Source organism: Desmodus rotundus, chromosome 10, assembly GCF_022682495.2.
Source record: "Desmodus rotundus isolate HL8 chromosome 10, HLdesRot8A.1, whole genome shotgun sequence".
NCBI classification, from domain to species: Eukaryota; Metazoa; Chordata; class Mammalia; order Chiroptera; family Phyllostomidae; genus Desmodus; species Desmodus rotundus.
Genome location: NC_071396.1, coordinates 108,980,632 through 109,006,870, shown reverse-complemented (window position 1 = coordinate 109,006,870; position 26,239 = coordinate 108,980,632). Strand labels below are relative to the sequence as shown.

Sequence of the window (26,239 nt, the reverse complement as noted above, 5' to 3'; positions counted from 1 at the left end):
ACGTGGTGACAGAGGGCTCGTAGCCGCGTGGCCTTCTTGATGTGCTTGTGACCAGGTTTAATAAATTGAAAGTCTGCAGCTGAATGGGACCTTCAGTCTTGCTGTTCAACAAAACCTGTTTCTTGCGAGTTTTCCGTTGCAACTGTATTTTGAAGTGGGGGTCTTGGGGCGTGGGAGTGAGGACAGGAATGTGGAGAGGCAGGGAGCAGAGCCCGACAGAGGCCTGAGGGGCGTGCTGATGGTGAGGCTGGCGAGAATGAGCTGGAGGGGCTCAGGCTTTGCTGCATGCTCACCGTGGTCTCCCTCTGCAGCCCCACTGCGCCCAGCTGTCTGGCTGACTGTGTGCTAAGGAAAACTTGCCAAGAACCTGGCTTGCCATGTATTGTTTACCCATTTTTTTTTTTTCAAACACCATATGAATTTACTTAGCAATGATAAACCTCTGTACAAGTAATCACGGAAAAAACCCACATAAAAATGAGGAAAGAGGGCCTAAACTGATGAGAAGATGGTAGACTTTACGACGCAAGTGTATTCCATTGTATGTTAATACATTTACAAAGTCTATTTATTTAAAAACATGACTCTCTGTGAAAGTATGAAGTGCCGATGTGGTTTAAGTTAAAAATTCTAACTGAGAAGACTTTGTGTGGTTTAAGTTAGAAATTCTAATAGAGAATACTTTTTGAAGTATTTATAGATTTAAGAAATCTGTATATTATGTGTATGAATGTGTGTGTATAAGAGTTGTTTAGATGTTTATTTTCTTCTACCTTTTTGTAGATTGGTGAAAATATGGACTATTTTATCTGTTCACAGTTACATCATATACCATAGTACCTTGCACAGGGAGAACTCTTAATAAACATTTATTAACTCATTAGTGAACTTAAGACATTGTGGAATCTATGTAGTTAATTACAAGAAAACACATAACTTTAATTTCGTAACCTGTTAAAGTTTAACAAAAATGGAAACCGTAGACTCTATTACATATGCAAGTATGTACTTAACAGACATAATTCCTGGAATTGTGATTGCTGAGACAGTTACACTTGCAGTGATACTTGTGTATATGTTTGTTTTGAGATTCACAGTGACCTCAGTGCCTTTGCATTTCCTTTTTTCTCTGGCCGTTGCACCCTTTCTGTAGATACCCGTGTGCTGACTGTCACACTTAGTGCTCTGTTCAAACATTAGTCACGCAGGGGAGCCTTCTCCGGCCATCAGGCAACGTGGCATCCTTCCCTGCGCGCTGTCTCTCTCTCTGCCTTGCCTCTTACTCTGTGTTCCCGCATTGCACTTACCCTGCCACCTGCAGAGTAGCTTTGCTGAGTTTACGTGTGCCCCAGCCCACTAGGAAGTAGACTCCATCAGGACAGGTTATCTATTTATTCACTGCCGTATTATTTTTATGTAGTCACACATTTTTCTTTCTTCGTAAGTTCTATATTATGTATCTCATTGGCAGGGTCTTTTCTACTCCACAAAGTTTTGAGCAGACACTCCCATGTTTTCTTGTATTACTTTTAAGATTTTATTTTTGTTTGTATTTTTATTTCTTTTTTGTGTGTGTAGATTACTTTTTAAAATGGTTAGCAGTTTTCCTGTATGCTGTGTGTACTCCTGGTTTGAACTGCCACCATTTAAAAAAATCACACTAATTTCCTATATGTACATGACTGTTTAGCTGGACTTCATATTATGTTCCTTTGATATGTCTGCATTTTCTAAAGAACTACATTTTAAAATAATTTTAAGAATTTTTCTTTGATAGACTTTATTTTCTATATTTTTCTGGCCATTTTCACTTCTCTCAGCCTGGCCTTGTTTCCGTTTTGTGAAACTTAGGGCAGAACGGCTGCCTCGTGGGTGGGTGTTATGTGTGAGCAGTACTGGCTGCTGCGTGTCAGGCGAGAAGCACCTCAACACGGCCAAAAAGACACGATGGACTCGGAAGAATACGTACAATACAAACCCTCTTTGAATCTAATAAGATGATTAACTTCCTAAAGTAAATAGACTCTTCGTCCAGTAAAGTTTGCTCTTTTGTTACTCTCTCAAGGATGATTGCAGAAAACCATATTTCCTTAGAGTTTTCTCTTATTCTGAAATATTAAAAAATTAAAGAAGTATTCAGAGGCAGTTATTTTCTGATGTTTTTAATAAATCAAAAACAGTAAAGCCTAATATTATTATAGTTTTTTCACTTTTAAGCATGTTTAAGTATCTCAGAAATTGGATATTAAAATATTGTTAAAAGAATCTCTAGAAAGCTTTCCATCTGAATAAGTTTTTTGGTAACTCAAATGAATTTTGCTCTACAAATGTTTTATAACTTTAATCTTTTTACTCATTTTTTAAAAAGAATGAGCTCTAAAACAATCTCCTCAGGTTAGAGACCTCGTATCCTGAAAATTATGGTTGCTTTGCGTTGTGAAGTAGCAGATATAATGGGCTTAGTTGTAGAACCTTTTCTTGAAAATCTATGCGTTAATTAAAAATTAGTATAAAAGACTGTACGTAGTATATAACAATGGAAAAATTACTGCATATTAAACTATATTTTCCTAAATTATATGTAACTGTAACAATAATGAAAGTTCTATATTTAAGTGATGATGAATTTTGTAGTGTGCTCAGTGCAGATACAGATTGTATCATTTATTCATAGTTTTGAAATCAAAGTGAAATTTCTATGTGATTATAGATGGTTGTGCTGAAATTTAATTCCGTTTCAGGAAGGAGGTTTGGAGTAGTTGAATTTTTTTACTTTGCGTAGTACCAGGGCTGTCTCGGGAAAGCCTCACTTCATCTCCCCACACATCACCATCACTAGTGTTGAAAGTAGTGCTGTGAGGGGGGGCGAAGTGGACCTCAGCGTCCACTCCCAGGAGGGTTTTCTCTCTAAGCGTGAGGCCCCCGGAGTTCAGGTAGAGAGTGGTCGTGGTGACACAGGCTCAAAACCAGGGAAGCCTGGCACTGGGCAGCCAGGTGCCCCCTGAAGTTTACCATTTGGAGTAGGTGAAATAGACATGATTTCAGGCGGTCAGCAAAATAACGTCTCCAAAGGAATTGTTTCGAATGTATAGACAGAATATGAAAAGATTGGGAAAGTGTCGGTGGCAGAAACTAACAAAAACGGGCAGATATAAATACTTGATTCTACAGTAGAATGCTAATAGGAAGTATAATGATATTTGTGAATATATAAAATTACCTAGAGGTGGTGAGTTTTCACACCTTTCCTGACAGAATTAATTTTTGGATGGAAGTTTGTAAAAGTGAACCCATAATTTTTTGGAGGGCGGCTCTTCAGAACCTCGCTGCATGTGTCTCTCTGGCCGGCTTTCCCAGGCACCGATGCACTCGGCATTCAGGGGGGCAGTGCACGCCCCACTTCTGTAGGGTGCTGATGGATGGAAAATTGGGTCTGATGCCTGGTAACTGTGATGAAAGAAAATGAGCCACCGTTACAGAAATTGCTGCAGTTTGGAGGCCAGCCGTGACACAATAATGGCCCGGGGAGTTGGTTTGACGTAAGGGTTGAATACTAATGTCTGAAGACAAAGCGTTCAGGTCTGAGGAAGCACTTGAGATGAATGGGCGTTAGTAGAGACCTCTGTTCTACTCTTTATTGTTCTGAGGAATGGCAGTTCACGCCGCATTTTAGTAGTGGTGCTGCCCAGGCTCACTGAATCCTAATGTGGACACGTACATCCGAGGCAGAAGATGAAGGGAGAAGTCTCAGCAGCTTACAAGCAAAACCAAGTTATCAATAGAATGAGATTCTTTGGAGGAATCTAAATGTTAGGTTATACATACTCTATCAGTATATTCATACTTGACTGTGTATCTTCTACTAAGTTTTCATCTGTATGTCAAAATTAGTAGTTCCTGATAGTGAAGTTGTGTTTTACCGAGATGGGGTTGGTGTGAAAAACAGCTCGTTCATGTTGTCAGCATGCAAGGGAGTTGGAGGGACAGCGGGCCTAAGTCCGCCCTTGGTGACTTGGGGCTAGGAGTACTTTGGAATATACATTTATTTTTATAATCTTATTAAATGTGTACCCTGATGGTTTTATTCATGTATGAAACATGGAAGTCGTAGTTATGTTTCCTGTAATTTTACTTGATCCACGTGAGCCAGTTCTTGCTCAAGATGAAAGGAAAAGCTGCAAAAAAAAAGCCGCTTACGTGTGCAGCGTAGCCGAGTAAGGTAAAAGCAAAGTGTCGCTCCCCAGCACTTCCCGGAGGCCCTGGGCTATATGGTTTGTGATGGGGCGCACCGGGTGGCGTGTGGGATGTGGACAGCTTGGAATTCCCATTTTTTCATCGCTTTTCCCGGAGAGCATGGTCCTTTCTGAGTGAGTTCTTTAGGTGACGGCTGCTGTGACAGCGGCCGTGAGGTTTTGGCTGTGTCTCCCTTCGCCTGTTGGCGTGTGCACTGTTGGGGTGACGTCGTGCTGGCCCAGTGTGTCAGCCGGCTTTGCAGTGACGTGGTGCTGAGGTTAAATCCTTGCTCTGGCCATTCTCGTGGCTTTGGACAGGTTACTCAACCCCTTTGTAAACCTCCGTTTGCTCACGTGTAAACTAAGAAAATGCCAGTTTGCTCACGTGTAAACTAAGAAAATGCCAGTTTTCTCCTTCAGTGGAAAAGTTACATGAAGTCTTGTTTTTTTCCTGTCTTTAGCACACTGCCTGTGACATGGATGGTTAGTAAATATTGCATATATCAGTTAACACTGGGGGTTGATGTGATATTTTCCATTCTCTCAGTATTATTAGAAACAATCCTATTACATTCCTTTAGTTACATTTTTTAAAAGTGGAAAACAGGAAAAATTCTAAATAGCATGTTTTGTTTGTTTGTTAGTCTAGCAAATTTGCAAAGATCCCCACACTCAGCGTCAGCCGGAATGTGTGCGTGGGGCGCCGGCAGAGTCGAGCCGCTTGGCCGTCGCTGTGGGAGATCCTCGGGCTGGGAAAACAGTCAGATACTGACGTGTTTCTGAAGAACTGTTGATAACAAGCTGAAGTGAAAAGATGATTGTAACAGTGGATTTTTTCACTCGATCGCCATGTTGTTAAATATATAGAATTACACTTATACTCACACATGCAGGAGGAGTGTGTGCCAGTCTGCTAAAACCCGCAGTCTCCGTGAAGTGTGATTGATTGCGGGTGGTCTGTTTTGGTTGCTGTGCTTCTCTGTACTTTCCTCAGTTTTTTGAATAGAGATGCTTTCCCTTTGTTGAGATGACACCCGAAGCACCTCGGAGTGCAGAGCTGCCCTGGGGTGCAGCGAGGCCCCCAGCTGTCGGCAAGGCACATGCGTGTAACTCTGAGTTACCCAGGACCCCATGAGCAACCGAGACGTCCTGGGGAACCACCCGTCACCCGTGAGAGAGTAAACATGCTTCCTTCCCACTTCACTTTTTAGAGTCCAAACCCGCTGCTGGACCTGCTGGTTCTGACGGAGTCGCAGGCGCGAGAGGAGGCAGATGACGTCCGGGCTGCTGTCAGGCAGCAGCTCCAGAAGGAACTGATGGCCTTTTTCAACACCTTGCTGCTCAGTTTCACGGCAGTTACTGACAGGTACCGTTGCATCGCTGAAGGTTTGGGGACATCGATAGAGGACCAAATTCTCATTTGAGTTCCAAAGAGTCTTACTTTTCACTTGCTGCAGACGACGAGGAGGAAGGACCTCAGCGCTAGGCAGTGTGGCAGTCTGTTTTGGCTGCAGCGGAATCTCGGGTGCAGCCTGGTGGCAGTTTCACACGCAGGGGAGTTCGTTGTTCTCTAGGTTTTAGTTCTGGGTCCTCTCTCGATTCTCCACACATCGCCCTGAGCAGTCATACCCATTTCAGTGGCTTCATGAATATTTTTGCATTCATGCTTTTCAAATGTGGTTCTGACATTTCTCTTAGTTTTTAAAATGAGGTAAATTTCACTGTTTATTCTGATCATTTGAAAGTGCAGAATTGATGGCTTTTGGTGCATTCACACTGTTGTGCAACTACCACTGTTTAATCACAGAACGTTTTCGTCTCCCCCAAAGAAACCCTGTACCCGTTCATCAGCCTCTTCCCAGTCACCCCTCATCCAGGGCCACGGCAGCGGGTCACGTTCCTTCTGTACCTGTGGTTGGACTTCTTCTTCGGTGTTCTGTATGAATGGGACCAAACAGCGTGGCCTTCTGTGTCTGGCGTCTGTCACCCAACATCGTGTGTTCCAGGACCGTCATTTTACAGCACCTACCAGTGCTTGCTTCCTGCTGTGGCTCAGTAGCACTCCCTGTGTGGACTTTTGTCCGTCCGTGTGTCTGTTGGCAGACCTGTGGGTCGTTTCTACCCTTCATCTCCACAGTGCTGCCCTGAACACGCGCACACAAGTTCGGTAGTCAGGCGGCGAGTCTGCGTTGGCCGCAGTGGTCAGGGCCCTTCCGCCCCTCCAGCCGTGTCTGCACCGTGGAGTCTCCGCATCCTCACCAGTCGTGTTGCCATTAACTCTTTGGAAAACGTGTTAGGTCCTTTTCCCAGCTTTAAACGGGGTTGTTTATTTGTTGTTGTTGCTGAGTTGTCTTTATGTGCTCTGGACATCAATCCTTTTCAAATGTATGATTTGCAAATTTTTTGCAGTTCTGTGGGTTTCTTGTCACTCTCTTGATAGTGCCCTCAGAAGCACGGAAGTTTTTACTTTGGGGAGGTCTTCCTGTGCTGAAACCCCAAGGCTCTGGGCAAGGAAAGCCCTGGTGCCACACTGGTGACATCGTCTTCAGCAGACCGCGGTGTCCACACAGCCTGGTTCGGCTCAACACCTGGTCACATCCGACAGAGCAGCCCCTGACCCAGGTCCCACAACCGCAGGGCAAGCTGTCACTCTGAGAAAGTATTACACACTTCACTCTTAGTGCTCTTTATAAAAAAGTGTGATACGTAACCACAAATGGAGAGAGCTGTGAAGGAGCAGGAAACTGTCTCCCCTAGTGAAGAGAAAAAAGTCATTAAAAACAGATCCACTGATGTCAGATATGAGAACTTCAAAGCTAACATTATAAATAATGTTATTTTAAATAAGCATAATAAATATTAGAGGAACATGTGGACAAGATTAATAAAAATATGCAGAATACCAGCAGCAGAGAAGTGGAGAGTACAAAAAACAACTAAATACAAATTCTACAACTGAGAAGTACATACAACTCTGAAATAAATAATCCATGGCACGGGGTTGACAGCAGACGAGGCGCAGTGAGAGAGAAGGTGAATGAGTTTAGAATGCCCGTCGGTACAGGCGGCGCCAGAGAGGGAGACGGGAGCATCCCGAGGCTCTGAGGGTGTTTTCCATCTTGTCATGCTTGGTGGTTACGTGTTTATATTCATACATGGAACTGTCATGTGCAGTGTGCACATGAGACCAGGTTGTGCCTCAGCAGAGCACTGAAGGTGAGAACAGGGTGAGTCCAGGGACAGTAGCGTCTGAGCACCTGGACCTGGGATGTGTGGAAGAATTCTTCTACACGCGAGTTTTTAAAATGGTCGCGTGAGCAGCTGAGGAACCTGCCCTTTAAATAAGCACTACAGGTGGTCCTCAGACCAGACTGAGAGATGAGGTGTGGGCAGTTACGTAGGTGAGTTTTACTGTTCAGGAGAGGAGTGTTTGAAGCACCTTCTTTCATAGAGCAGGTTAGGATTTTGTTTTAGGATTGAAGACACTGATGTTTGTTTGTAAGTTGTTGGTCGTGCACCTATAACTAGACTAAGAGGAAAAAGAGGTGGCGGGGAGAAGAGGGAGGGAGGGAGGTGAGTGGAGAAGGCAGCAAGAGTGAGGAAAGGAGAGGAGGGAAGAGACCTGTGTTGAGAGGAGACAGGATTGAATGAGCAGCGGGTCAGAAGAGATCAGTGGGTGGAGGGAGAAATCTGGGATACGAACTTTTCTTATGGTATTGAGTAGATTACTTTGTTGCTGACCTGTCAGAAATATGAATTTATATGTATATTTTAAAACTTGAAAAGCATCTGGATAACAGATATGTGAAAATTATGATCTTTAAAAATTATATACCTATATACTATAATATTGGGATAGAATAGGTAATATAGTTAGTAGTTGTCACTTTGGAGTGTAAAGATCTGTAAAGCTGAAGAAAGTTTAGACTTTATTATGTATTTTCTTATACAATGATATCACTTCTTCTGGGAATTATATCTTTGGATCCATGCCTAGCTACTTAATTTCAGAGATTTTATTTTCTGATAGAAAATGTATCTTGATTGTTTTGACAGTTTTGTATAAATTGTGTCAAGTGTATTAAAACCTTTCATTTTCTTTTATTTTAGCTTTCTGGGAAAAATACATTTTCCAATAAAAATTTCAATTTTTTAATGATAGTGAATGATTTAAAAGTATAGCAATTTAATATATAGCAATTAAACTCATTTAAAACATGCATTTAATTTTCCATTCCAATTTTTCATACTATTGGGTGGCAATTACAATATCCATTTATACATTTTTCTTTTTTTTTTAAAGATTTTATTTAGTTTTTTTAGAGAGAGGAGGAGGGAGAAAAAGAGGGAAAGAAACATCCCTGTGTGGTTGCCTCTCGAGTGCCCCCTGCTGGGGACCTGGCCTGCAATCCAGGTGCACTGACTGCGAATCCAACCAGCAACCTGGTTCGCAGGCTGGATGCCCAATTCATGAAGCCACACCAGCCAGGGCTATGTAGTTTTCAATGTATTGCTGGCATTTTACATTCTATACCCAAGGTGGTGGTTTAACTATGCTTTTCTTTTTGAAAAGTTTTCTCTGAGAGGGAATATTTTCTGCTTTTTCTCTTAATTCATACTTTTCTGATACCGTGTTTGTCAGGACCCCCTGCCATCAATAAGACGACCACCCGCCACGCCATAGCGCTCGCCTCATGGTTAATTTTTCCCTTCTTTGCATACACAGGAAGTGCTTGGAACTTTTTCACGCTTTCCAAACGCAGCTGGCTCTGAAGCTGCTCCAGTGCCTGCGTGTCACAGACGCACCGCACTTCTATGGCCTGCCCTCCCTGGAGAGGACCCTGCGGGGCATGGCCCACCTCACTGCGCTGCCCGGCTGGGGCTCCCACTCTGCCCTCGCCACACCGCTGGAGATTTGCACGAAGTACTTGTCAGGACTCCTGGAAGTGAGTAACAGTCCCAGGGCTGCCCCCACCCCCGCCCCGCCAGCAGCGCTCAGTGAGTAGTCATTCACTATTCATTCAGTGAGTAAGATCACTTTTATGAGAACCCTGATTTCCAGAAAAATCAACTAAGGCTCACATTTAAGTCTTCACATTAGGGTCTTCTGCTCATTACTTCTGCTCATTCTGTTGTTGAACCTATATATTTGTGTGATTCAGCATCCATGCAGAAAATTCATAAAGTGTAAATACGTAGCCCGGTCAGCTACACAGCGACACCCATGTAATTGCCCCCCCCACCCCGCGTCCTCCCCCCCTATCCACAAACAGCCTGCAGAGCATAGCCAGAGCCCCCAGCTCCGTTGCCCCCTTCACAGACTCCACTCCTCTTCTGAGAGGGAGCAGCTGCTCTTTGAGTTCTTGGTAGTTCACCGTGTAATTGGGTGTCCACAGGCACAACTGTTCCTGGTTTGCTGGATCGGTGAAACGCAGCCGTAATCCTGGCCCCTTGTGTCATTGTCCCTGTCAGAGTTGTTCATTTGCTGCACGCAGGCGGAGTTGGTTTAATGTTTGTGTACTCTCTACTACAATGTTGAAGGACACTCTTGTTTTCTTCCAATTTAGAGCCATTTTGGATATTGCTGCTATGATTCTTGGTGAAAACGAATTTTTGTAATTTTACTTTCTAACTAGTGTTATGTTTGGAAATACACTTTTTTATATATTGATCATGTACCAACAATTCTTGTTTCCAAATTCAAAGGAAAGGCTTTACTTTTTCATCTTTCAATATGTTCTTCCTGGTAGTTTTTTCAATTAATTCAAGAAAAATCAGACTTAGGAATTTTTCTTCTAGTCCTATTTTGTCTAGAGTTTTCTTTTAATAACAAATGTATATTGCTTTTTCTGTATCTTTTAAGATATTCATAATTTTTTCCTCTGTAGTCCATTAAAGATGATGCGTCATACTGGTTTTAAAATGTTAACCTTGAATTTATGGAAAATTCCAACTAGGTTGTGATGTATTATTTCTTTTATACTATAAACAGATTTAGTTGGTTAATGTTTTAAATATTATTCTACCTATCTTCTTATGCAAAAATGTTTTTAGAATTATTGCATCTTCTCATGCAACTTTTATCAAGTTTTAACATTAAAATCGTACCCTCTCTCTCTATATATATGTAATTTTCTCCTTTTCTTCATATAATGTTTTTTCATCTTTGGAGTCGCTTATTTGAATTGGTGTTATTTCTAGCGTAAATGTGTAGCAGAATTCAACAGTGAAGCAATCTGGGCCTGGAGTTTTGTTTTTGGGAAGGTTGTAAATGAGTGTTTTAAATTTAGAATTATTTAGATTTTGTACCCTTTTGTGCCAGTCATAGTAAGCTATGTTTTTCTAGAATTTTACCTAAAATTTTGAATTCATTGCCCTAAAATTACTCATCAGATCATCTCATTTATTAAACGTCTGCCAGGTGTGTAGCAAGGCCCCACTTCATTGCAGACCTTCATTATTCTGTCCCCTCATTTTCCCAGGGGGTCCTGCACTCACTTACCTTTCTTCACTTACCTTCCTTTGTCCATGTGCGCTCACTTACTCATGGCCTTCCTGCAGTGGCCCGATTCTGATCTTCCAGACACGGACGCTCAGTGTGGATTGTGTGACTGGCCTCTTCTGTAGGTTCTTGTCCTCTAGCAGCTTGGGTCACATTGTCGGGCCTAACACATTGCATTCGTACCTTATCTGCTGCACCGATCTTTGGACCTGCGCTCGTAAGAGTCATCTTTGGACCATTTCCGCCATCCCAGAGCTCCCCGCGAGCCCACCACCGGATTTGTGCATAGTGGACAGATAATGGGCACTTTAAATTATATTGTGTCTTCTGTGTGATTTTTAAATTAGAACACAGTTTGTATACTGGAATGTGACATAAGTGAGTGTAAATTAGGTGTATTTAATTTTTGTACCTTCATTATTAAGTCTTGTTTAAAAGGTGATGTTGGCATAAATTCTGCTTCAGATGATGTTATCTAGAATTTCTTCCCCAAAGTAGATCTTGCTTTTTAAGATTTCAAAATCCTAAATATTCTTAGCTGGAGTATAAAATTTAATATGAATTTTTGTGTAGCCACTTTAATGAAGTAATATTTTCTCTTGAATAATTTTAAGTACTGAAAAAGTGCAGTATATTAGTTATCTCATGCTTCAAGGTGTCCATGGTGAGATATGTGTGAATTTTTAGAATGGATGTATTAGCTAAAGACCTACCAAATGTGTTTTAAAAAGCAAGCTTCCCTAATGCATTTAAAATGTAATTCAGTAGAGAAGTACCTGATTTATAGCATTATTTGTAATGTGAAGGGCATATTCCTTCAGATAAGAAACATTGTGTTGTTACTGAGGAAATGTGTCAAATCCTTGAGATGTGGGAGAAAAAGAGTTGACAGCTAGTGATTTAAATAAGCATATACTTAAATATGACATAGAAATCTGAGATTGCTCAGAAGTGGGGAAAATGTTCCTTTACATTTAAACCATAATTCTAGAAAATCTAGCTTCACCCTGGTGGTCCATGGGAGTTTCGCATAGCTAGTAATTTCTAATCATCCTCTTCCGTAAGATGTTCACAGACTCCTTTACTTAAAGGAATTAAACCCTTAAAGAATGTTATGGGTATTTTCTGAACCACTAAAATCTCTTAGAAGGACACTATACATTCTTTATATAAGTTCCAAAAGAAAAACATTGTATGATTCACTCTCAATAAGTTTTAAATATACGGTACAGTACTGTTAACTACGTGTTTTTTAGTTGTGGTAAAATAACAAAGTTTACCATCTTAGCCATTTCTAAGTGTATAAACTGTGGTTGGAGTCAGTTCAGACACGTTGGTGGCAAGGGGTACATTTGTCCGTATTGAGCGCCCTGAGAACAGCCCCCGTGAAGCTGTCGACGCTGTTTTTCAGGTCATCACCTCTTTTTACGTGGAGCGCGGAGGAAATGCCATGTCCTTCATGGGGAAGGGCGTCACCAAGAGCACAGTCCTCTGCTTGCTTCACCTGTCTCACGAGATGACGGCCCAGGACCAGAGCTCGGTGAGCCTGCCGGCGGAGCGGGAGCGAGGACCGTCGGGCATGGTTTCGGGCCGTGGTTTTCTATGGGAAGATCTTTCTTGACTTTTCTCCTTAGGAGACAAAAAAGATTTTTGACTAAGATGTTTCTGAAAAGTTGCCTATTACACAAATCTGAATTTTATTTGAAATTTATTTTGACATCTGCATTGTAGACTATGTTGTTTTGAAATCATGGGAAAATAGCTGTTCTGAAGAAAAAATGGTATGTTTAACTTTTTAAGGAGAAGCCAGTATTTTTGTTTGGCCTTGTTTTGGCTAAGTGATGAATTAAAGCCAAGTGTTTAGTACATTTTTACTTTGTTTTGATTTTTTAAAATTCAGAGTAACTTAAAACTCCCTCTTTTTTATTCTTGGAAAGTTACCTCATGTGCGTCTGTCCCCTTTTCCCTTTTTCAATTGTAGGAGTGGGTGCCACTTTGGTCCCTGCCTTTGGGCAGTCCCAGCGAGGAGCACACGCCCGCCCAGCAGGGGCTGGCTTGGCTGATTCCACTGTGGGTCGACCGAGACCCAGAGGTCAGTGTGAAGAAAAACGAGCCCATGAGGTGTAGATTAAGAAACAAGTGAAACAAGGCATGTGCGTATACACGTTCGTATTTTCCAAAGTGCAGTTAGTTACTAAACCCTCAACTTGGTTACCACCCTGTCATCAGCTTGGACTGCCGAAACAAAATACCGCAGACGGGGGTGGGCCTGAAGAACAGAAGTTTATCTCTCACCGTTCTGGAGGTTCAAAGGCCAAGGTTAAGGTGTGAACGTGGCTGGGTTCTGGGGAGGGCTGAGCTTCCTGCTTTCAGATGCTTGGCTTTTCCCTCCTCTTCTTCTAAGGCCGCCAGTCCTGTCAGGCCCACCCTCAGGACCTCACTTAGCTCTGCCGACCCGGAAGCCCTGTCCTCACACACAGTCACACGGGGAGTTGGGGCTTCAACATAGGAGTTTTGAGGGATACCTTTCAGTTCATGGCACCGCCTCTTCTGTCCAACTCATTCGGGTGCAGATTAAACATATAAAAAGTGAAAGAATTATAGATTTTACCACTTTTAGAAAGAACAGTGAAAGTTACTGGAAAAACCCGGTCATTTTCAACCAGTGTAGAAGGATTGTTGCCAAGTCACTTTTGAGTGTCATTAGTAGAACAGTCCCATTGCTGTGCAAAGTTTCATATTATGAATGAATTTTCCATGTGATTGTCGTACGAAAAGCTGTACATGCTTAATGTGCACAACTTCATGAGTTTGGAGAAACCACGACCACTGTCAATACCATCAACATACCCTTCACCCCCCAACGTTTCTTCCCGCCTTCCTCACCATTTGTTTAATTTTATGATTAACTCTTAGCAAATTTTTAAGTATGTAATACAGTAATGGTAACTATACACATCGTCCATTAGTTCAAGCAAGAAATGATCATGTCCCATTATAATAGAAACCTTGAGTTATAGAGCTGTTGTTTCATCTGAACCGAGAGGTTACATTGTTTAGAGACATTGAACTTATACTTCTGCGAGTTTCTTCCGTGCACTTGTTGCGTGATTATATCACGACTACATTTTTTTGTTACCTTATACTTATTAGTGAAACTGTACTTGGGGATTAGAATTCAGAGAGTTGGGAAGTTTACAATGCGTAGCTTGGGTAGCTGTGGGATTATGGCACACCTATTTTACTACATCAACCTTATTTGAAAACATTTTAAGTTTTTTTTTCAGGGAAAATGCTAAATATCTTTAAAAAATAATTCTATTCTTTTTGAAGACAAATTTTTAAAAAGTTAAAACCATTTATTTGGAGGAAACTAAAAAATTAAGGATGGGCACTGGCTGGTGTGGCTTAGTGGATTGAGTGCTGGCCCGTGACCCAAAGGGTCGCCAGTTCGATTCTCAGTCAGGTCACATGCCTGGGTATGGGCCAAGTCCCCACTGGAGGGTGTGCGTGAGAGGCAACCACACACTGATGTTTCTGTCCCCCTCTTTCTCCTTGCCTTCCCCTCTCTCTAAAAATTAATAAAGTCTTTAGAAAAATAAATTAAGGATGATAGTACAAAATACTAGGTAGTCTCTTTAAAAACGAGGAATGATCAGGAATTGGCTCGTTAAAGATATGTAAGTACCCTGTGCTTTCTTTAGAAAGAGTCTTGTGAGCTGTAGTTTTTACTCTTATACCTGGTTTTGACATTTTGTGACATTTCCTTTCAGTTAACTTTTTTTCCTATATTATTGCTTTCTTGAATTGTGGAATAGGATTTTATTTGCATGCTTATAGGACACTGTTTTTACAGTCTTTTATAATTTAGGATTTTCAAGACAATGTCATAAAAGTGTGATATTTTATGTACCAAAAAAATGAACAATTTATGTTAGGAAATCAGATTTTTTGATTTGAGAATGTTTCTTTCACCTGAGCAGGTGCGGTTCACTTCGCTGGGGTTAGGGTCTGCACTGACCACCCTTGAGAGCGGCTGCGTGGCCTTGGCCCAGAGCTGCCAGAACATTTCTGGTGGGCTCTGGGGCACCGTGGTGAACATTCTCCTGGACCAGTCGGAATGCAGTCTGGTGCGCCGGGAGGTACGCCGTCTGGGTCCACCTGCTCCCCCTTTCCCGCAGAAGTTCACGGGGATGGCCTTGGAATCGCACTGACTCCCCCCAAGAAACCCAAGGGAGGTGCTAGTGCGGGTGACAGCGGCGTTAACTCGCAGTAAATATGGGAGTCCTTTGTTCCGATCAGGTCAGAGCAGAGTTTGGTATGTTTTAGTACACTCCCTTTATTATACACCAAAAAGGTTCACAGGAAAAATGCTTTCTGCCACCTCCGTGTCGATGGGTCTCGTGTTTACAAGCTTAGTTCAAGGGTTGTCTCTTTGGACCCCTCCTCGACCTTTGTTAAATAGGACCCTTTATGGAGGGGGGCTTGTGTGAGAGAGGGGTGAAAAAGGGGGCAGTGTGCACACGCACAGTGGGTGTGCAGGGGATAACAGAATGGTGAAAATATGTTTCCTCATTGCCACCAGAACTGTTTGTTTTATACATATCATTTTTTTTTGAAAAAATTCTGAAGTAGGACAAAATGTATGGAAGTGTTTCAGCCCAGCTAGGCCTTCCCCAGCCCGGAGATGCAGCTCGGTTTCTCAAGAGTGCCCTGTGAGCACTCTCAGTCACCCAGGGGCGGGTGCTTTTGTTACTAAGTTACCACACGCTGGCTGTTTCAGAGATGACAACAAGATGGCAGTATTGACTTTTCGTTTTTTAATTTCAGGCTGCATTTATTCTTCAGAACCTCCTTGTAATTCCAATGCCGTCAGTAATTATAAAGGATTATACTTGGCAGGTGGGTGACTTCAAACAATTATCAATCTAGTTAGATACATGAGATTGATTGATGATTAAGCTTCAGTATTTATATATTTCGTTACTGATGAAATTTGTACAAGGCAGCAGGATCTTTTAAAAGGAAATGCAGAAATTTTCGTTCGCTCGGTCAGGTTTCTGCGTTCTGCTCTGGGGCGTAAGGTGACTTGAAGCAGAAGTGGTCCCTGCAAGCTGGTGGCTGTGCCCATGCCCCCAGGGTGGTCGTGCCTGCGAGGGTTCTTTCTTCTAAAGTACAAAGTGCCTGAATTAGCAGCCGCAGCCTCCCAGGAGCGCATTCCTGGTCTGCAGCCTGTCTAGTTTTTGTAATATTCTTTGATTAGGTTACGTGAGTTTGCAGAAAAGTCGTGGAAGTCTGTGTTGCTAGTGCGGTCTTTCTGGAGACATGCTCTCTCTGTCGCGTTACTGCTGGTTGGACTTTGCTCACTTGGTCGAGGTAAATTCCGCCTGTTTTCTTCATCGTGGAGTTATATTAGAGTTTTCCCTTTTGCAAGGAGGTACTTTTGAGACTATATGAGTGTCTGTTCCTCATCTACTTTCTTAGTTTTAACTTTTCCTTGTTGATTCTTGTCCAAAGCAGTTATTACAGAATGATTACCAAGTGGTGATTTTCTGATTCCATCACTTCTGGTACATTTATTACATTTTACTGTGAGGAAGAGCTTTCCTTCTTCCCCATTTACTTACTTTTTTTCATTTACACCAGTTTGCAGTATGGACTCCGGGAAACTCAGTTTGTTTCCCTGGTTATAATCTGTCTCTGTCGTTACTTACTTAGATGTTGGAGTAGTTCCAAATCTGGCCAGGAGGAGCCGCTTGGTGAAGTCTCGTGTCCTTCTCAGGTGTCTGCATCCGTCTCTAGGCCCTTCCTTACTTCCTGTGTAGCCGGACATCTGGGCTGTCCAGCACCCGCCTGGAGTCAGACTTCTGCTCAGAGAGCCCAGGTCTCTTCAGACGGAGACCTGGTGCCCAGACATGCTCTGCTCACTGGTCCTGGGCGGGGGGCCGTCGTTGCGTCCACGCACTCTGCACACAGCTCTGAGCTGTCTGCGTGCATGTTTGCGTGTGTGGTTTAGATAGTGGGGTCATTTTCATAGTTAATGTGGAATTGTCTGCGTATTTTTCATCTTTTATTGTGTTCATCACAAGTTTCATCACATGAGTATTGATTTCACAAACCGGTAACTACTTAGTGTCAAAGAAACAGTATCATTTTAGCTATATTCATAATTTATATGTAGTTAAGGATTTCTTATGTGATTAGGGTCATTTTTCCAATCTCTAGATGGCATTATCACATTTAAAATGTTTCTTATATATCAAAAATTTTTTTCTTCTGGCAAATATTAAACCTCTGTCCTTCTCCAGTGTAATTTTTATTTGTTTCTAGTTCCTTCTGAAGCATAGCTGATGGGTATGTTAGTGCTCCGGCACTGGGAGTGAACTGGGTGTGAATGTTAGTATGACAGCTCACTGCACCCTTGAGAACAGTTTTCTCAAGTTAATGGGCATGTCCTATGATATTCTTGTCCAAAGCAGTTATCACAGAGTGATTGCTAAATGCTGGCAGTTTTTTCGTAGCGATTTGAAGAGTTTTCCTAGTTAGTGTTTTCCCAGTGGTTTGAACAGTTTTCCTGCTTTGCACCCGGACCTTGCCTGTGCTCCCTGGCCATTCTTCACTGACCCAGCGGTCCTGGCCCCCACCTGAGGGCAGAGCTGGTAAGGACACAGGCCCCTGGTTTCCCCACCAAGCCCTGGCTCTGTGGGGCGGAGCCTGGCCTTTGCCTGGAAGGTGGCAAGGTTCTGGCCCTTGGACCTTTGGTCACCTGTGGAGAGCCTGAGCCAGACCCCCTATGGCCCCTGGGGGGCTGGGTGTGGCTTCGCTGTTGGGAGTCCCTCCCTGCTGTTAATGAGCCCTGGCCGCTAGGAAGCTTGGGCCTGTGGAGGGGTTGGGTCAGGCTTACTGCTGAGTTACGATAAATCAAATGAAAAAGAATGTGTATGTATTGCAGATCGCTTGATTTTCTTTGAGAGGTTAAAACGTATTTTGAATGAATTGACTTTTTTTAAGAAACGTTTTTTTCAAGTAGTAAGTACATATGGTTAAAGAGCTAATAGAGCTTATAATGAAATTCACTGCCTCTCTCCATTCACAGAGGCAGCTTCACCTCCTACTGATTTTAATCCTTCAGTGTGTTTGCAGTAACATGTTTGTTCATTTACTGTGTGGATACGTGGGATGTAGCTCATTTAAACAGCCTCCCCAATATAGTTCTATTGCTGTTCTCCCTTCCTCCACTGGCCGCCCCTGCGGATTCTGGTCCCGTTTTCTACGGGCCACATCTCTGGGCTCTCTGCGGAAGGTAAGGAGGTGGGCTGAGCTGTTCCTGCCCTTTCATTGGTATCTACTCCGCCCTTCTGCTGCCCGTCTTTGCCAGTTTTTCCTCTGTCTTTCCCTTGGGAAGGTTGGGTACGTTTGTGTTCTCTTCACCAGCCTCCATTTATCTCTACAGTTTGGTTCTAGAAAGTGAAAACCAGTGGTTCACTACAGAAGCGCCTGCTGGGCTCTGGTTGCCCATTCTTACGTCCGCTTCTGGGGCTGGAGCCCCGCTGCCCCCAGGGGAGATGCTTTGTGTGTGTGTGTGTGTGTGTGTGTGTGTGTGTGTGTGTGTGTGTGTAATTACAGAATTTATTTGGGTGATTTTTTCCCCTCTTGGAGTTTATATTGTATGGTGATTTTTTATCATATCGAGTTTTTCTAAGCTCAACAATCATCCCTTTTCTTTAATTAGAATTTTCGTTTCTAGTAATCAGCCTCAAAATAATTGTTTTCTTACCTAAAAACCAGTGTATGACTGATAAACTTCATGAGTTCTTGCATTTTTGAAAACTTATGTGAGGTGTACTGGATTGACTGTTCGGGCTAGTTACCAGCCACTAGGCTGAAATTGTTCTTTGTGAGAATTTGTGCCTCTGTCTTCTAAGACCCGGCGCTACTGATACCAGGTGGATACCTGTCTGGTTCTGTCTGCCTCTCGATGGCGGACTTTTTCTTCACCACCTTCTCTTTACCTTGGATGTTCTAGACCTTACAGTTATCTGCCTTTTTTAATTTCTCTTGCTTGACATTCACTAAGCTCCTTCTTCGGAAGGTGCAGATGTTCTGTATCTCTTGGCTCAGATAGTTTTTTTCATGTTTATTTTAAAAATCACTTTTTTTTCTCTTGTATGTTTATACAAATTATAGGAGTCCCATATTACGTCTCCTGAATTGATTTTCCTTGTCTCCTAAGAGACATTTCTGTCTCTTAGTCTTTATTTTCTGGGATATTAATGCTTAGTTTCATATCAGGTTTAGTTTAACTTCAGTCTTGGTAAACCAAATAATTTTCACCTCAATTTCGAGGCAAAGAACAACAAAACAGGTTCTAAAACTTTATTAGATAGATTTAATTTTAAATTTATGTCTCACCTGACATTTTTTGTTACCTTTATTTTATGAATCTTTTTTCTTTTTATGTTAGTAAGAAGTAGAGAAAAAATCAATTTTAAAATACATGAAGGATAAATGTGATTATTTAGTTAGACATCTTTATGATCATGTTACATATTTATAGAATAGCTGCTACACTTCTACATTACAGTTTCATGTATGACTTCTCACTTACTTTGGAAACACTTATTTCTAAGGAAGGGATGGATTTTAAAGGACAGTAGGTTTCCAACACCTGTCCTTCCAGCAGAAGTTACAAGTCTGGAAAGAAGTCTTTAGGGGTAAACAGCAGGTTTAGGAGCTCTGGAATGACTTGTTTTTGATGTTTCCACAGTTCCCATTTTCTCATATATTTTTCTTACGCCTTTGTCAGTTTTGCCCTGTGGTTGTAACTCATCCAGGAAGCTATTATATAGACACAATTTTGCAAAAGTAAAAATTGTGAATAATTTTATGTAATCTGTGTAATATTTTTAAATTGCTCTGGGCATTATTATGAAATATATTTTAAAAGATACTGTTTGTGCTACTTGCCTGGTAGTTTTATTTTATTAATTTATTGAGGTTTGTTAGGGAGTTAGAGAAGGGGCAGACAGCGCTGACTGTGGACCTCTCTGGGCCTTTGCCTTTCATGTAGGGTATTAATAGCCAGGAAGGCTGATTTTAGCTGCCTGGGTCTCATTGTTTCTGTTATTTTAATACTTATTCTGTGTAGGTTGTAAAATAGCTTTTTGTGTTTAGAGCTCAAGTATATAATTACTTGGTTGAAATTGTACCATTTCATGGACAAATTTTAGACTAACTGGCCGAGAGAGAGAGAGAGAGAGAGAGAGAGAGAGAGAGAGAGAGAGAGAGAAAAGGGGGAGCCTCTGTCTTCAGTGGCCTCTTAGGCAGCTGTGAAATGACCCATGAGGTTTGCTGCTGGCAGTGTAGCAGGGATGGGGCGCTTGGAGTCTGGGACCCACTGGTTTCCCCGAGGGAATGATGTGATGAATCGCTGTCTCTCCTTGTCTCTCCCTCGTCTCCTGTAGGGCCCCTGTGTCCACGATGAGGACTCTGGCCTGTCGCTCATAGGAAAGCCCGCCCTGCAGGCCCTTTTGCACCACTGCCATTTTTACGAACACTTGCGCCAGATGGTGCGACAGTGTCACCTTGGGCTGTACACGTGTGACTGGAAGGGCTCTGCCCTTGACGGAGCCTCAGACGGCAGCGGCTTAAATGGTGAGCACATCACATTTGTATTTTTAGAAAATGTAACACCTTTTAAACTGTCCAGAGTGTTTGTTACAAAATGTTGAAACATAATGACAAGTACACAGGAGGGATTGATTTCATCTCTAGTCCTGCTCCCCGGACATGGGTCTGCTGACCTGTGGTCTGTTTTCTTCAGTGGTCTCTTTTCTTTCCCCTTTCTCTGTCTAGCTGTGTGTGTTTCACAGAATTGTGTTCATGTCTTACGTGCATTGTTGTATTCCCTTCTTTCAGGAAACGTTGCTTAAGCGTTTTTCTGTGTTATAAATTCTTCATGGAAACCACTTTTAAAATCATATAATGTTTCATAAATTATTTCATGACCTTCAGCAAAGTTTTGTATTTTCCTCTATTGTTGTCTTGAACTTTAGAAAGGTTCTTCCTAAGCAATCAAGAATAAGGCATTTTCCTACTAAATTTTCTAATTTGTTTTGCTAATTATCAAAAATTTATTTGTGTTTGGCATGTTACTCATTTATCAAAAAATCTTGTTGAAACGTTTTCATTTCTATTTGTAGATTCTCTTGGATTTCCTAAGTATAAGATCTTAGAACATGTAGTAATTTATGCCTTTTAATAATTTATAATAATAATAATAAATTGAATTTTAAAATGTCATGTAATTTTTAAAAATCTTGATATAACTTCACATTTACAGAAAAGGTCCAAGAATAGTAGAAAGAATTCCCAAATGTGGATTTGGGGATTAATTTTATTATATATCCCCCCTGTGATGTGTGTAAGTGTATGCGTTTATGAATAAAATTTATTTATGTGCATGTATATATGTATGTGTGTGTTTTTCGGAGACAATGAGTAATAAATTACAGCCATGAAATTTCTTTTTAAAAAGATTTTATTTATTTACTTTTAGAGAGAGGGGAAGGGAAGGAGAAAGAGAGGGAGAAAAACATCAATGTGTGGTTGCCTCTTGCAGGCCCCCTACTGGGGATCTGCAAACCAGGCATGTGCCGTGACTGGGAATTGAACCAGTGACTCTTTGGTTCACAGGCTGGCACTCAATCCACTGAGCCATACCAGCCAGGGCCCAGATAGGAAGTTTATTTACCTTGAAATATTTTAATGTAAGTTTCTAATTCATTTTTCTGCTTACTTCTTGGAGGAATTAAGAAGGATACTCTAAGTAAATGTCCCTGTTAGGAAAGTGACCACTCAAGTGTTTGGGTGTCTTTGGACCCGTGTTACTGAAAGCATGGCCCGTGAACCGCGAGTACGACATCCGCTGTGTGTCAGCAATGCAAGCGTATGGCTGCCTGGATTTGGGGGTGGATGGGGTTCTTGGATTAGTACCCAGGAGCTGCTTTAAGAAGCATGTGAAAGATTGGGGGCTGGTGCTCTTGATACACCGTGTATGATTAAGCTAAAGCACACTCAACTTACTGTCTTTAAATTTCCTGTAAAACTAGCTCCATATACAAATTAATTAGGCAAACCTTCCCTTAGTTCTTGATTGCTTTCATGTAATGACTGTTTTTCTGTTAATTGTTCCAGTACCTAGGGGACATTCACGGTGACAGTCTTTTTGTTGTCACAGGCTTGGACGACTCGTTCAAGTTTTGGAGTGCTCCGTCTAGAATGTCCCATCAAGATCGAGATCCAAGTTCTCTCTCCACCTCGGAAACAATGGTACCTTCAAAGAATTCACAAGCACTTGTTCTGAGTCTCTGAAAAAAGTTGTGTTTGCCTAGTGGAGAGGAAGCGAGGCGGGAAGCATGAGGCCCCGTCTGCTGTGACGGCCACGACGGACTTGGAGCGCTGCCTGTGCTTGCCCGTGCCGCTGTTCTGGGTGTCCTCGGAGATGAGCATCCGACCTCTCTCCTGTCTTTTCTAAAGAGCCAGGACTTTACCAGTGGTTTTCAGTGGTAGTGGGAGAAGAGAACAGACCCCACAGGGCTCGTGCTGCTTGATGCCCCTGGCCTTTGGCTTAAGGCCGAGTGATTGGGAGATGGTCGCCCCTTCGAATGACTCCAGTGTGGTGCCGATGAGCACATTTGTGCACATTTGCCTTTCCATTCGTAAGGTGCTCGGTTCTACAAAATTTGACACACTAAGTATTTCTAAATAATAACGATCCTAGGGTTCATTTGTGTTACAAGCAGGCAGAATCATTTATTCTTGACTGGGAAACATCACGTTCGGTTGTAAAGTGTCCTTGGAATAATTACGGTGTTGTAGAACCAGGAAGGCCAAAGCTGTCACCTCTGCTTCCAGGGGCAAACAAGTGGGAGAATGATGACCGTTATTCAGGCATTAATAGGAGCCACTGATGGTACAGTTTCTCAAGAGACTGGTACTTTTTGCTACAGTTTTAAGAGTTTTTTATTTTTTTGAGACTTGAGAGAAGAGCTTGTGGTTTTTTTTTTAGTGCTAAACTGCACCTTTACTTGGAGCAGTGGAGTAGCTACCCTGGTTCCACTAGGTGTCGTGCTTTCCTTTCCGAGCTAGAAAGGCTCTGTGTCTTTGTCTCAATAAGAGAAACACTGTGACTAAAGGCAAAGAGCATTATTTAATTCACGGAAGGACAGCATTAACACGTGCTTAAAGGTACTCCTTAGGTTTCCCTGTTTGTTGAAGGGCTGTTGACTAACCTGGAAGTCTTTGCACATTTTTCAGTTGTTCGCTTATAGTAAGTCTCCAGTAAATACTGCTGTAATTAAATTCGAGCTGTCTGAGCTAATGTGGAGATACCAAGTTGTATTTCTTGTATACAAAAACAGTTAAGTACAAAAAGCAAAAGCAAGTCAAACTTTTGCATTTCTCAATTTTATTATAACGTAAATCTCAGATTAGGGTACCAGATTTTCTGACAAGAGCTTTGGAAGTGTGTGATTTGTTGTAATCATTATTGGAATAGGGGTGCCTCTGTTGCTTGTGCTGGGATGTCACATGCACTCAGAAGTGCATCCCGGTGACACCTGTTGAGGATGCATATGATGGGAGGTATAAATAGAACACTCATTCTCTCGTGTGTGCACAGCACATGCTACTTTATAAACAATTATTCTTTTAAAAATTATTAGGAAGAGCCAATAATATTTATTGTGGTTTTTTTCTGTGTTTTGTACTCATTTTGGTGTGTTTGAAGTTTTCCAAACTAAGTAATTACAGAGTTACAACCATTGCTACCAAGGGCAAACATTTAAAGAAACCAACAAAAACATTTTGAACTAAATTTTAGCAGTTTTATTTAGCAGCAGTCTCTAACTGAAATAAGTGAAATGGGTTTGGGTCTTATTATATGTTTGTACTAAACTGCATTTTCTGAGTTTTGGTAAAAGTCAATTATTTTATATAATAACCCTTGATGTGTGGAGCTGGCCTGGCCTGGAAGCTCAGGGATGGTGCCTGCGAGTGAGCTGTCTGCATTCAGTGTCAGGTCTGCGCTGGAGGGCGGTGGCCTCTCACAGATGAAGAGGCAGTGTCTCAGGACATCGAGGTCTCTGGCCCAGGGCTCCAGAGCTAGTAGAGGGGATGGGACAAGCTCTGGAGGCTGTTGTCTTAAATCAGATGTGGTCATCTGCTCTCGGTCCTTCATGGCGTTTTCTGAGCTCTCTTTTTTTATGTTGTATACAGTCCATTTGAATCACGACTCTGGTCTATACAGTTAAAGATATTTCAACTTCCTGTTGCAGTTTGCCTAGAACTCATGATTAGAAATTGTGGAGCATGCCAGAGCTCTTCTGCTCTAGGGCATGTAGAGAAAGGTATCCATGTGGAACCTAAAATTCCTTAGAAACTTCTCAGATCTTATTTTTGTTATGCTTTAAAAATGTGAGTAGATTTCTACCCTGTCTTTTTTTCACATCACAGACCCTCATTTTCTTCCTTTGTTCTCTTTTAATTTAAAAAAAGAAAAAATCAAATGGCCTGTTTAGGGACCAGTGCTGTTTTTGATGAAAGAGGAGGAAAGGTATTAGGAAATCATTTAGAAAAGTAAAATATGCAACTCCTGAATTAACTTCTGAGAAGTTTTTAAAGTCTCCAGTGAACTCTTTTGTTTCCGTAAGGCAGAACACAAAGAAAACGGTTTTTGATCCGCTGATGCATTCTGTTTATGTGACCGGAAACTAGGAAAATGGTTTTAAGCTCAAATTCTATTTTGACGTGATAAATGACTTTGCTACTGCCAGCTATTTCAAAAGGACTTTCTTAAAATTGTAACTGCCTGTGTTGCAGTGCAGCGTGATAACTTCTTTAGTTGACATATTGACGCAAAGGTTCTCTCTCTCAGTTTTTACAAGCAGTGTTTGAGTCTTTCAGTGCAAGGCTGTGCATCGCCTTCTGTAATACCAGGAAGGCAGTAAGGCCAGAAGTGTGTTCAGTTCAAGGAAAACTCAGTTTCGTTTGTCTTATTGTGGGATGTGAGTTCCAAATCTCAGGACGTGCAAATGGCAGACTGGAAGGAGGGGAAAGTCTAGGTTGTACTTTTGCCCTGAGCCTGTTTTAATGACTAGAGCAAGTAGTAGGTGCAGAATTAGACGCACTGTTCCCGGAGGATGACCCTGGCCTCCCACTGGGGGCCTGTCCTTCCCGTGGGGTGCACGGCAAATGAGACTGTGTTCTTCACTGGAGGGAAGGAAGCGGGTGATGTAACTTGCTCAGTTTGCTAGTAACCTAAGCCCACCGCCACCCCCTGGGAATGGGCGGAAGTCTCAGGCCAGCAGAGGTCTCTCCTTGGAAAAGCATGTCCCCTCTGACTTGAGTAGATTTGCGTTGCAGTGACTACCATCTTGGTCTCAGAATCCTACCTGGAGGCTGAACTTGGGCACACCCCTACTTGTCCTTTCCTGTGAGGACCCAGACGAGGTCAGGCCTTTGGTATCTGCGGCATCTGAGACTCACAGGAACCTCCCCCTCCCGGTAGCTGACACTCACATTTCAAAATAACAAGTAAAGTAGTTATAGATTGATGGGTCTCAGTAAATATAATCAAAGAAATATTCATTGAAGGTTATTTTGAAACAAGCAAGGATTTGAGTGTTGAACTAGAGCAATTCAGTCTAATACTTTTTTGTCTTATTAAAATATATTAGTGTAGCAAATATTAAAGTATAGATAGGCTAGTAGAAATACAAGTCACCCATAATCAATTTTTAAAGCACAACATGTTACTGTATAAAGAAGTCCTTGTCTCCTCACCTGCAGGGGTGAGCTCTAGTCCATGAGTGGTCAGAGTAGGTTTTCAGTTGTGCATACTTGAAACACAGTTTATTCTTGTATCATTCACCATTTGTATTTTCCGTATGGACAACTGTAAACTTACTTTTGCCCAACCCTCTACAACTAATTGGTAGGTCTTTTGTAAAATCATGTTTTATAAATTTGTTTCCCTTCCTTGGACTATTCTGAGAAAAATAAGTACACAAAATACAGCTTTTATTAATCCCTGACCTTTGGTCAGGAATTGCAACTGTACTTTCTTTTGAGAGCCCAGTATTTACTGGGCCCGTGGAAACTGCATTGGATGCTGCCTCTGTGCTTGTCAGTAGTGAGGACTGCTTGAGTGTTGGTCAACACTGGTTCCGTGAAGAGAGAAGGGTCCCAGCACCCGTCTCCTCTTCTGTTTCCTCCTGTGACCCCAGGAGCGTGGGCAGCAGGAGCCAGGCGCAGAGTCAGGCCTGGCCGAGCGCGGTGCCAGGCTGCTGTGCGGTTGCGTCTGCAGGACTGGGGGTTGTCGCGTGTCTGCTGCCAGTATCTCTTGGGTCTCGTACCCCTCTCACATCCAGTCGTGGGCAAGTTTTTAAAGAACAAATTTGAGGGTTTTTTTCCCTAGTGTCTGGACCTAATATAAAATAAAGCA

At 42.1% G+C, this 26,239-nt stretch overlaps 1 protein-coding gene across 1 annotated transcript in view; it reads left to right on the top strand.

Annotated features, from left to right (window-relative positions):
* RTTN (rotatin) overlaps positions 1-26,239 on the top strand; it is a 98,981-nt gene that overhangs the window by 41,161 nt on the left and 31,581 nt on the right. Inside the window, exons 27-34 of the mRNA XM_024580522.4 lie at positions 5,444-5,598; positions 8,959-9,178; positions 12,146-12,274; positions 12,716-12,826; positions 14,718-14,876; positions 15,565-15,636; positions 20,199-20,388; positions 21,974-22,065. Of these exons, the coding sequence (XP_024436290.2) occupies positions 5,444-5,598; positions 8,959-9,178; positions 12,146-12,274; positions 12,716-12,826; positions 14,718-14,876; positions 15,565-15,636; positions 20,199-20,388; positions 21,974-22,065 (1,128 nt within the window). The remainder of the gene's footprint in view (positions 1-5,443; positions 5,599-8,958; positions 9,179-12,145; positions 12,275-12,715; positions 12,827-14,717; positions 14,877-15,564; positions 15,637-20,198; positions 20,389-21,973; positions 22,066-26,239) is intronic.